The following is a 12,945-nucleotide window of genomic DNA, read 5'->3' as shown; positions in this document are numbered from 1 at the left end:
GACCTCCCTAGTCCAAGACCCTCGTGATCCTGTTCGAGTAGCACACACACACATGTTATCACAACATAATTTGGTGAACGCAACGTGAAAGAGCTACAAGGGAGGATTCAAGAAGAAAGGAGGAGATCTTGCCGAGATGATGGCAACAACCATGAACGGGTTGATGCATGCACGAGAAAGCACGATTGGCCATAAAGACCATCATCGGTGCATCAAGGCGTTTCAACAGGAAAGATGTCTCGTGCTACTTGGAGGCTTATAAAGCCAAAATGCTTATGAGAGGCATCTTGGATTGGGCCGCAATTAAGAGAGTGTGTAGCCACTTTGACAAGCGAAGAGAATGGCACGATGAGGGTTCGTCAAGCAACCAAGTGTCGAAGATACACTACTAGTATTTCCTGGTAAGGCTTATGAAAGAAAATTTGTTGCAGCATAGCAATATTGACTACAACTGGCTACCCAAGGGAGTCAAAATGAATCTTGTTTGATTGTCAAATGACTTCACAATGAACTTAAAAGTAGTACAACAAATTCAAATGCTAGTTTGTGATAGATGAGGTTCACATTGCAATGAAACATTACCAGAAAAAGGAAAACTCAATATTTCAAATACATGTTTTCCCATACTTCAAACAACATTTTGAAAGAAAGAGCACTATTTCATGCTAGAAAACGCAAACAAAACAAAAATTAGAGAATGGCAAAATGTAAGAACAATAAATATAAATTAAATGGAGGGAATGCTGAAGGATAGTAAGAAAACAACAAATTTTTAACTTTATATTTAAATACCAATTATTGTGACAAAAGTTATTTACTATGACACCCTTGGGAGTATCCTCAACCAAATTGGTAGCCATAGATCATATTCAATCAATTGAAATTTACTATTATATCTCATGGGAATTAATATTTCTTAGGTTATAAAGCAATGGAAATTGCAACTTCGGTCGCTATCTTTACATCTTGTTCACTCGTCAGCTTCATTGGTCACGCTTTCTATACCGCCTTCAGTCAACTCCCCAAAGAGCTCACAGACACCCTTCAGGAACATGAAGATCAGTTAGATGAGAGACCTTCCCGGGAAAAACAACCGAGTAAGGCCTCTAACTAGTCCTACTCCTTCCATGAGTTCCCCGATGTTAGGAACAAAGACAAGTACTTCTCATGTTGGTTCATTTTCCACACAATGGAACCAATTTCTTATGGCAATTGATTGTAACAATACAAATCTTTTAATAATAACTGCAAAGTTACGCCCCTATTTCATGGGGGTGTCTATGTAACAATTGGGACAGAACAGGGACCCCACACCTAATGCCACAAAATTTGCTTAAAGACAGAAGAAACTCAATCCACCATCCAATGGTTGCCATTGCATCAATGCATGACGACCTTGGTACAAATCATAAATTCATTGAATAAAAATTATAATACAACCCATAAGAAAATGATCATACAAGAAATATTAAAATCACGGCTCATTAAATACTTGAGGTTTTTTTTTCTCGTTAAACAAAAATATTGTTGCAAGGATGCTCCTCCATCGATACTAATCACTTGATACGAAGAGAAACGACAAAAAGCAGTCTTTGGTGGTTGATCAAGATGTCATAAGCAAGAGTTGCAACTTATGCTTCATATACAATTCTACACTCATACTCTACACCATGCATGGACACATGCATTGACACTTTACTAGATGATATGAATACAATGATTCACCTCATAAAATGATGAGATAGGATGCTCTCTCTACAAAATTGACTTTTTCTGTAATGTTTTGGTAGTAAAATTTATTCCAGAAGCATCGATTGTACTTTGATGTCCCCCTTTGGCTTTTGGTCATGCTCTCTTGATGTTTTGCATTTTCTCCTGACGAGAAAGCCTCGCACAACTGATTGAATCTTAACCATGGCACCATACCTATAAATCTTTTGCACTTGTTTCTCTCTTTCGATCCGAATAGCTAACTCCAATCCCTAATGCAAAAGTTAGTTGAAAAAAGAGAGACAGTCAATAATAAGGGTTTGCAATTGATGAGGTTTGCAGTATTTCAAATGTGGGAATAACATAAGCATTCAATGCATGTTCTACTGAATATTATGTGTGTGAAATTCAGGCAAACGCTTCGCAAATTTATTATATCAGTCGATTCAATTTCTAAGGAAACCCAAAAATTAGTAAAAAAAAGATCTCAACGTTTGCTCACTGGGTGAACATGGTAAAGTTTACCTTAGAACCAATCTTATATAATGCCAATGTCTCAAGAAGCTCTCTAAATCCCACTCCTTTGCCTCGTACATGAAAAGAAAGCACTTCCCATTCTATTCGTGCATACCTACGACATTCAAATAGCTTTAATTAGTGTCTCAGATTTAGACCTGTAAGATGAACAAATACAACTACCATGGCACTTGAAAACTTGAATAAATTCTTTAACATCTGTATATTTTATATATGTGAATCCTTCACTATGACATTTATATTCCTTATAATGTTTTTGTTGAAAAATTACATGCATTAAAAGTTCTAAGTTAAAAAAAATAAAGAAATGACAAAAGCATTTGAATTTGTAGAATCCCAACCATGGACAATCATTTTCCTTTGAACACTTTTAAAAAAGGAGTTCTTTCTATAGTTTAACAAAGTATACAATTTCAGAAATTACAAAACTACAGTATCTACAAAAATCCAAAATTGTCCAGGCAAGATATAGTGCTTATGGATTTACAGTTATAGCAGACATACATTAACAGAAGTTTTGCTAGAAACTATAGAGTGAGATTATCAATTCTTCACTGGCCCAAAAAGCTCCATGCACAATTCACCCTATGTTCTTACTTCCTTTGAACTGCAGAATGCAATGCAAACTAGGCTTTAAGAAAACACTTTTATGGGTAAAGTGAAATGGGGAGGCAACTTGTGAGTATTATCTCAATATTGAGACAAAGAAAAACTATGCCTTTCTTTGGTGAGAGAAATCCAATATGCCGATGTGGAAATCAACTCTCCTTTCAGCCTATGTATTTGTTGTGGTTCCCCATGAAGTTCATCAAACAAGAACCCATTTCTCAGGCTCCAATTATACCACATCCCCCAATACCTAAGATAGAAAAATACAACCTTATATGGTGGGGTGGGTAGAGCTCTAACAGCCTTGATGAAAATCCATTGAAAATGTGACAAAACACTGCTAGTTAATGATGCCCAAAGTTGTGATATAACAACCCAAATGGTTTTAGAAACTGGGCATATAATGAACCTGTGTCTGGGATCTTCCTCAATCACTGTACAGAAAAAACGCGTATCTGTCTTCGTTTTAAAGTCATGGCCAAAGGCAACCCACCCACCATTACATGCCAAAGAAACACATTTGCACAAAATGGAAGATGAGACTGCTATCCTGCATCTAAAACTCACACCCATTTTAAACATTGGGTAATTTGTCATGTATCTAAAACAGTCTTCAGTAACCAAGTTCTATCTTCAACCAATTTATGGTATACATTATTACTGTGCACGAAAAGTATCAATGATTTTTCAGTAGCAAACGACCAATCTTTCCATGATTCCTCAACGACCAACTCTGCAATTGGGGAATCTGGGATAGGTAACACCAATATTGATTGCCAACTATAACCATATCCATGTGGTATATGAAACCTACTTCACATTTTCCAAAAGGCCATCATTTGCCTATGTAACTCTAAAATAACAGCTTTGATAGTTACCAAGCCAAGCCTTGCCACACACACACACACACACACACACTCTCTCTCTCTCTCTCTCCCTCTCTATGGACGATAAGAATTCTAATTCTAATTCTAAATTCTCTCTCTCTCTCTTCATGTTATTTACTTTTATATTTACTGTGTAATATTTATTTTATTTTGATTTGTTCTCAAAGACGAGACAACACTTAAGATGTAATCTCTTATTTGGTCTTATAGGCCATTTTGGCCTCTTCAAAGCCGTTAATATATCTTTCTCTCTCTCTCTCTCTTCCCTCATCTCTTTTTATCTTATTTACTTTTATATTTACGGAGTAATATTTATTTTATTTTGATTTGTTGTTCTCAAAGACAAGACAACACTTCAGATGTAATCTCTTGTTTGGTCTTATAGGCCATTTTGGCCTCTTAAAAGACGTTAATCTCTCTCTCTCTCTCTCTCTCGTATAAAGATTTTGTGACCACTTACAGCTTTTTGTACATGCACCATACAGTTTATTATATAATTTTTATTTAAATATCACCTTTTTCATGGAAAATAAGTAAATGAAAAAATAAAGATACAGACACATAATGTGCGTCCTATTGTTCCTGTATCTATTTTAGAGTAATAAAACCTCTAAACTTAAAAGAATAATATAACTAAATAAATAAATTAGAGAGATAGATAGAAAGAGACCATTCGCTTGGAGCATTGTGACGACGACCCAATGGGATGCCAAGCCGATTAACGAAGGAACGTAGCTTATGGAATCCTATAAAACCTTTACTCAATGGATCAAATTCACTATCACTCCATAATTCTTGATATTCTGTGAGATTTGCTGGTGTTATTATGGTTTTCTCCTTCAGCAGCCCAAAGGTAATTGTATCTATAATGCTTGCCACAAACATATTCATGAATATATGGGTGGCCAGTGTGATAAAAAGAATGAAGTAAAAAAGTGCAAATGCATTATTTCCACATTCAGATCCATGTATGGGGTCATCTTTGGTACAAAAAGGAAATTGTTGCATGGTATCAATCAAAAGGCAAGACCAATTGTCTCCTGTCATAATCTGCACAACAATATTCACAAGAAATCAACGAAGCAATAAAAGGAAAACAACACAGTTACATAAAAGCAATGCTAATTTTGCTTTAATAATAGTAACGTGAATAATTAGCATATGGACAGCAATGTAAATAAACAGTATTTCATAAAGAATTTTAATCACAAGTATTCTGTACACAACCTATGTAATCAACATGAATTTTCGATGATCATCAAGATCAATTCCTCATGATTTGGTTGTGCTATTTGGTAACACATGAGATCTGGTGCTTTACACCTTAATCTTTGCATTTTACATAGTATAGCAGAGCAAATATTATGAAACATAAAAGAAGGAGAGAGGAGCACCTGAAAAAGCGTAATAAAGGCATTTGTGAAGGAAGAAAAGTTCATTTCATTTCCAATGCAGATGCCATCTCTAAGTTTTGCAAACATCTGGACACCAATGATAGCAAACGAAACCAGCAAGATTCCTAATAACCATATAATGTCGACCATATGCATCATACTCACAATCACTATCTTTAGGAGATTATTCAACCTAGGAGTGTAACGAATCACACGAAATATTCTTGCTCCCATTGGGACTCTACCTACAGTTTTCCTTAAAGATAGTGTCTCAGGCATTATCATTGTTTCACTAACGATTGCATTGCATAACTCAAATATATTCCAAGGGTCTGATATAAAATCACGCACCTGCACCGGAAATATTTCAATAATGTTTTTTTAAAACGTTTTCAGCACACACAGGTAACTTACATATTTATTAACGTCTTTTTAAGAGGCCAAATTGGCCTATAAGACCAAACCAGAGATTACATCTTAAAATTTTCTCGTCTATGAAAACAAACCAAAATAAATGTAACTAAATAAAATAAAGTAAACAAAATAAAACATGACTAAATAATAGTTTATTGATACATGTAAGATTCTAAAGTAGGATAGATTCATTTTTTTCTTCAAAAGGTCTCTGGCATAGGTTGAACCAAAATAGAAAGATCTCCAAAGCAAGGACGCAACTGTGATGGCAGTAGATAATGGCCTTTATTTCCAATGACAAGGGTGGTGAGATTGTGGTCCACGCATGAAAAATTGCTATTGCCCATTCCATTGTTATCCCTTTGCAGTGTCTTGGTTGGAAGCGCACTGTATAACCCTTCATTGATTTGCAGCATGAATAGGATGGGGCTAAAGACAGTTGTGATCGTTTTTTGTTGATGAGCTTGAGTAGTTGTATGTTATCTTTCAGTTGATGAGCTCTTGGATACTGGTCTCTGATTGGAATAATGCCTCAGTGATTATTGGGGCTGCTCCCATCTCAGCCCCAATTATATCATAGGCATCCATGCTTTGCTCCTTATCATGTGGGCAATCATTGAGACTAAAGCTCTCACCAAATATTTCTAGTTATTTGCCTCGTTGAGACTCGGTCCCCAAGTTTCTATTCCATAGAGAAGAGTCGGTGTTACTATTGTATCAAATAGCCCCCATTCAGTTGGTGGCTCTTGGAGCTGTATAGGCGAACATTGTCTCTGAAGTTTACCAAGGGATACATATCCCTGAGAAATTCAAGCACAAGCAGTTTCCTGTAAGTAGAATCAAACCCCTATGAATGTTTAGTCCTAAGTACGTGTAGGATTGTGTATGTGCCACCTTTTCCTCTCCCAATAAGAATTCTGGTTCTGATCTTGTTACTGTGTCTTCAATGGCACATACTTCAAGACTAAGTACATCGTAACTTACCCACAAAATATTCTAGTTGACTTGACTAGCCAATCCTATTACCTATTTCGCTCTTTCCTAAATCCACTGTGTCCTATGCATCTACGGTTTCCTAGATTAACACCTTATCGACCCATATGGTCGAGTTGCACACTAGCCGCTCCTCATTTGGGGCGCTATCACAAAATGTGCACTCTAAGAGCACATATGGGGATAGATTTACAACTTGGGGCTGATCATTGATTATATCTAACATGTCTCCAGAGATGTTAAACACCATCACTTTAGTTTTATCTATGTTTACCGACAAACATTTTCACAACAAAATGAGTTTAAGGCAATGCGATTGTCATCCCTCCCAAGAGTCGGAGAAAAGTAAAATGTCATCAGCATATAGTAATATTTGTATGAATATACATGTTAGGCATGCTGCAAACCACCAAATCTCTCTATGTAATGTAATACACGATCTATATAGAGTTTGGTGATAGTGACTAGAGGCAAAGATGGCAGATATTACATCTGAAAATGTTGTCTTATCTTGGAAAATGAAAAACCATAATAAATATAAATATAAATTAATTAATAAAACAGTTTTAGATTCTCAAAAGAAAGGACACAATGAAGCCATCTTAACATCTTATATCAGGCCAAAACCCTATTTCAACTTTTAGAACAAATCAAAATAAAATAACCAAACATAGGGTACTAAAGAATCCAGTGATATGACCACTTATGATTCTTAGATTAACTAGAACTTCTGCTTTGAAAAATATCCAAAATGGGCTGCCTGAATATGGATAGACGTCTAGAGGGAAGCACTTCATTTGTTGATGAGAAGGGTGACAAGGTCATGTTTGACATAGTGGCAGTCTACGTGCATGACACATTGCTATTGCTTGAACTATTATAACTCTTTTTGGGTGTCTTTGTTGAGACCTTACTTCTATAGCCGTTGATGGACTTGTAGCATGAGATGGACCTAAAGAAAGTTGTGATTGTTCTCTGTTAATGAGTTGGTGTGGTTATATTGTTGTCTTGCAACAAAGTCTTTCTTTGTTTCTTGAATTCTAGCATGAACAGTTCCGAGTATCATTGGTATTTGCATTCCATTACCTTGCATAGTGGGACAAAGCCTTGTTTGAATGCCAAATGGCCTATAAGATTGAACAAAAAATCACACTTGAAATGTTGTCTAGCTTTTTAGAACAAGAAACAAAAATAAATATAACTAGACATAAAGGTAGTAAAGAATCTAGTTATCTAAGCGCTTAAGATTTTGAACTTCATGGTTGTTTACGTACCTAGTACATACTATATCTCAATGTTGTTCAGTCAAATATCATGTACATTTGTCCAATACGGTATTTAACGTATTTATAAAAAAACAAGTATAATACGTATTTATAAAGAAAATGTAAGTAAAACCCCAACAAAAAGCAAAAGAAAAAAAAGATTTTAGTGACAAAGAAGCCAAAGGAAGGAAGAAAGAAGAATAGAAGAGACGAAAATGAAGAAGATGAAGAAGATGAAGAAGATGAAGAAGATGAAGAGAGAAAAGCAGACATGAACCTGTCCTGACTCTGAGTGTGATAATTGTAGTAGATAGAAGAAGAAGAAGAAGAAAACGAAGAAAAGAGAAACCTACCATGAGTGTGATAATCGTAGACGATTCCTCAATCTATGAAGCCATAATTGTAAATAATTACAATTTGAAGTAGAACATCGTGATACACACTCACACTGATTTATAGAATAAGGGAATGTCGACATCCATATTACTACAAGTATTTTAGGATGTGAAATGTTCAAATGTCTTATATGCATTTTAGGATGTAGAACTATATTGTACATCACAAAATTGTGTAAACATAGATGTTTTTTACAATATTATAGATATTTTTTAGAAAGGTAAATAATTTTCAAATTCTAGAAGTATTTAACGTACTATACGTAAAATACGTATTTTACGTATTTTATAAGTATTTAACATATTAAGAAAACATATTTAACGTATTTTTAAAATTGGAGGTACTATACGCGTATTAATACGTTATATACGTTTGGTATCCGTACCGTACCTAATGTACCTAACAACCTTGCCGAACTTAGATATGCCAAAACTTCTGTCTTCTAAAGATCTCTAACATTGGCCCACCCAAGTTGAAGAGGTCTTGGAAGTGAGGGTAGCACCTTTGGTGCCAGGTGGCAATGGCATCTATCTATTAGTGACAAGGATGATGGAAACGTGTTGATCCATGTTCTTTCATGATCCAATGTAATGATATCAGCTTGGATCATTGTATTCTTCTCCACTTTGTCCATGTCTAAAAGTGGACAATCCATGATATATTGGAAAATGGGTACTGCATTTATATTTATGCCATCTGATTGGAACCACTGTTGCATTTCAGCAGACCACCAATGACTTATCTACATGGTCCGTGGGTTATTTTGATAATATAAGTACCAGTTTTCAGGGCCTTTGTTTCAAAGCTCCCAAATCATGGTCATCAGAATAATGCCTCAGTCAATATGGGGCTGCTTCCATCTCTGCCTGAACTATATCGTGGGAAACTGATGCTTTACTCCCATGATATAGTTCAAGTTGTGTGCTCTATGTCTTGGTTCACAAATTTCTACTCTATACATAAGAATCATTGTCACAAGTGTATTAAACAACAGTTATTATGTCCCAAACCAAAATAAATATGATTGAACGTAGGGCACTAAAGAGACTCACATCAAGACCGATTATCTTCACAAGAACATCTATAACATAGAATGTTGCGAAGCTGGCTTCAATACGATTGCGATGGGCAGTTAGTACTGGAGGTTGTCCTGCGAAATGTGAAGAAAGCCATGTATAGTTGACAAGCACAACCCCTCTTATTACTGGACCATACATCGGACTTGTAACAATCCTGAAGCAAAATTTCTGAACTCTTGATGGTGGATCTTTCAGTTTGTGAAGAGGTTTCATGCTCTGAATAATCCTGTTTGTATCTCTCAGAAGCTTTTGCCTCTCAGTAAGAAGTTTTGAGCCTGATATCAATCCAAACTGGTCAATGAAGACACCTACAAACATGCGGAGGATGAAGAAACCACCAACACATACAAAAGCAATGAAGTAGAAACTGTGCAAGGGACTGCTGTCCCTGGCAGGTTGAGTTCCTTTGGATCCTCGGATATCCATGGCTGGATAAATGAAGCCAAGCTACACACATAAGATCAATTTTGAGCTTGTATAGTGAGCTATATCAGCCATATAATCAAATAAACACATCATATTATTTAATGTCTTCTTTGTCGTTTTTATAACCATATAAGGAATAATATTTTTACTTGTAATACCTAACGGGTATTGTAGGACATTTTAGTCTTCTCTAAACATTAATACATCTCATTTCCTTATTTCTCCTATGTATGGACAGGGAGGCAGCGAAACAAAGGACTCTCATGAGGACATGTGCGATGAAATCTTTTCCATGGTTCACAACACATTCTTTTCTTTTTCTTTCAAAACATTAATACCTCTCCTTACCTAATTTCTCCTATGTATGGACAGGGAGGCAGTGAAACAAAGGACTCTCATGAGGACATGTGAGATGAAATCGTTTCCATGATTCACAAAACATTCTTTTCTCTTTCTTGATATGAATTTGAATAGGTAGTACCCTCCACATTTTTTCTATACGAATTCGAAGGCTTTGTTTTTTTATTTTGAATCTTGTCCATGTTTTCAAGTTGTATATCCTCCAAGTTTTGATTTCACATTTAACTATTCTCTTGCATTACTCTCAATGATTACAAAATGTTATTGATCACCAACCACGATGGCTGGACTTGAGAGATACATTGCATGAGACATGAGGTTTCTGTTGTAATTTGGAAAATCGGGAATGTTTTCCTCTTCATCTTCTAAAAATATCTCATTAAGTACTGTAAGCTGAAATGATACTGGTCAAAAATATTTTCCAAGAAAATATTTTACTTTAATTTTAAATTATCTATTCAGCTCTATAAATTACTTACATCATTGGTCATTGATGGAATGTTGGATATCCACTAAAAACCCTGTGTCATCTACGAATATAATCTTAGGACTAGAATAACACTTCAATTGTACAGCCATAACATGGAAAATGGGTTTAGGTTTAACATAGTCCAGTTTTCACAAAATAAATGAAGACAATAGAAAGAATGAAATCTCCTACAGAGCCTTATGACGTAAAGGGATGTAAACACTCTTTTGTAATCACCATTAGGTACATGATTCAATTAGTGGTCTTATTATATTTACCTAATCTATGATCTTTTATAGCTATGCCAGTTACTTAATACATTTGAATTATTATTACAACAAACACATACTTGTATATTGTCAAATGTTGATACGACGAAAAGAGATAAAAGAGCATGAGGGAAGTTGTCAAAATGAAAAGGGAGATTATCCCAAACACGTGGAGTTAATATTAGACCATTGTTCATGCCTGGTCCAACACAATAAGCTTTATGATCAACATCTGAACTGCATGATGAGAAACGTCCATGAAAAATCTCAATGCCAATAGCAGCAAAAACTGAGAAAACTGCTAATGTAAATGCCAACACTGACGTCACTGCAGGTAAAGTGCGCAGCAAATTTGTTGTCAATACTTTCATCCCTTGTATACGACATAATAAACGTAATGGTCTGAGTGAACTAAGAATACGAACAACCGTGAGCTGCATAGGGTTCCAACTTGGTACCAAAAACAGTGCATCCAAAAGGAGTAGAAAAAGGTCTAGAAAATTGTATAAGTCCCCAAGATAAGGATCTGGGGTAAAGAGAAAACCAAACGCAATAACTTTCATAAACAATTCCAATGTGAAAACCTGTAAAAGATTCCAAGTTTTGTATCATCGATCTTGACGTAAAATTGCGAAAAAAATATCTGATATATCTATCTATCTATCTATATATATATATATATATAGTATTTACCATAAAAATTATTCAATCTATTTTTGTTAATGTGTGTTGCATGTATGGATGCAAAATACTGGTTTAAATAAACAATCTGCATGATGAATACTTCAACCTTTTTACCCCAAAGGTACTATAGCAGAACAAAATATAACACTCTACGTATTTCTCTTTAGAATGTATGCACTATAATAAATGCAGTGCTTTACAGAGATCTTCATTAACATGATAAGATTAAAACAAGAATTCCCATTATTACTCATTCAGAACCACAATTCTTAATATTAGAGGAAAAAATGGCATGTAAAATACCACCCAGTAGCAACCATGATTCTTATTAAGAGAGGAAAAACGGAAGAGATGATTTCTAGGCTAAAGACTTGATCATCTGTTTCACGGACATGGAAAAAAATAAAAGCTTCCTATTCAAGTAAGAAAGAAATATATATTGATATCTTATAAGAGGCTGAAATGGCATATAAGACCAAGCAAGAGATTGTATCTTTAGTGTTCTCTTGTTTGGAGAACAACAAACCAAAATAAATGTTGCTAAGCAAGAAAAAAAAGTAAAAAAGTGACGACAGAATCTTGTTATTGGTAAGTGTAAGATTCTCAAGGCAGATATATTGTAACTGCTGTCTTTAAAATATCTCTGGCATAGGTCGATCCAGATAGAGAGGTCTCTGAAGCGAGGGAAGCACCTAGATGGAGGGAGATAATAGCCTTTATCTCTTAATGACAAGGGTGGTGAGATCATCGTCCATGAGGCCAAGGCCTGCATGCACAAAAAATTGCTATTGCCTTATCTATTGTAACCCCTTTGCTATGTCCTGGTCAGGATTCCATTTGTGTAGCCCTTTGTACTGATGGGGCTAAAGAAAGTTGTGATTGCTCTTTGTTGATGAGCTTGACTCCCTGTGTATCTTGAGTTCTAGCAAGAAAAGACCCAAGCACCGTTGGTCCTCATTTTCCATTAACTTGCATAGTGGGCCTAAGCCTTGCTTAAAGAGGAAAATGTATAGTGTTCTTCAGATTCCACCCTAGAGGTATTTCTGCATATCTCCCTACCTCAATGTTTAACCTATGTGATGAAGTTTTAAGCTGCCCTATCACATTGCGCACCCATCCTCCGATGTGTGTAAAAAGTGTGTCTTATAGTGGGACATATTTCTACTAAGTGATTTTCTGGGGCTGATCCATGTTTTCCAAGTTAAGAGTATTAGTTGGGATCACTCTATTCTGTTTCACTTTGGAATGGGGGTAGTGCATTTACACTTATGCCATGTGACTTGATCCATTGTTGCCATCCAAAGCGACTGCAAAAGGGATAGGGGAAATTGGGATTCAATATGGGCATAGCAAACATCTGAAGCGTAACCACACACTCACTGTTCAAAAAATTCACAAAGATCAATTACATTTGTGTTAGATGATGAATTAGCAACCCTGCTCAGCATCTCAG

The 12,945-nt window shown here is 35.6% G+C and overlaps 1 protein-coding gene across 1 annotated transcript in view; it reads right to left on the bottom strand.

Moving 5' to 3' along the window:
• Window positions 1-1,529: 1,529 nt before the first annotated feature.
• Window positions 1,530-12,945, bottom strand: part of LOC147849027 (uncharacterized) — a 31,903-nt gene continuing 20,487 nt past the window's right edge. Inside the window, exons 19-24 of the mRNA XM_087337866.1 lie at window positions 10,889-11,392; window positions 9,258-9,731; window positions 5,138-5,488; window positions 4,414-4,793; window positions 2,236-2,341; window positions 1,530-1,982 (exon numbers count right to left, since the gene is read on the bottom strand). Of these exons, the coding sequence (XP_087193992.1) occupies window positions 1,797-1,982; window positions 2,236-2,341; window positions 4,414-4,793; window positions 5,138-5,488; window positions 9,258-9,731; window positions 10,889-11,392 (2,001 nt within the window). The 3' untranslated portion in view covers window positions 1,530-1,796. The remainder of the gene's footprint in view (window positions 1,983-2,235; window positions 2,342-4,413; window positions 4,794-5,137; window positions 5,489-9,257; window positions 9,732-10,888; window positions 11,393-12,945) is intronic.

The sequence above is a fragment of the Azolla caroliniana genome, unplaced genomic scaffold, assembly GCF_043228905.1.
Source record: "Azolla caroliniana isolate FFs.n. ecotype wild unplaced genomic scaffold, voAzoCaro1.0.p SCAF_146, whole genome shotgun sequence".
NCBI lineage: Eukaryota > Viridiplantae > Streptophyta > Polypodiopsida > Salviniales > Salviniaceae > Azolla > Azolla caroliniana.
This window is presented reverse-complemented; position numbering and strand designations above follow the sequence as displayed.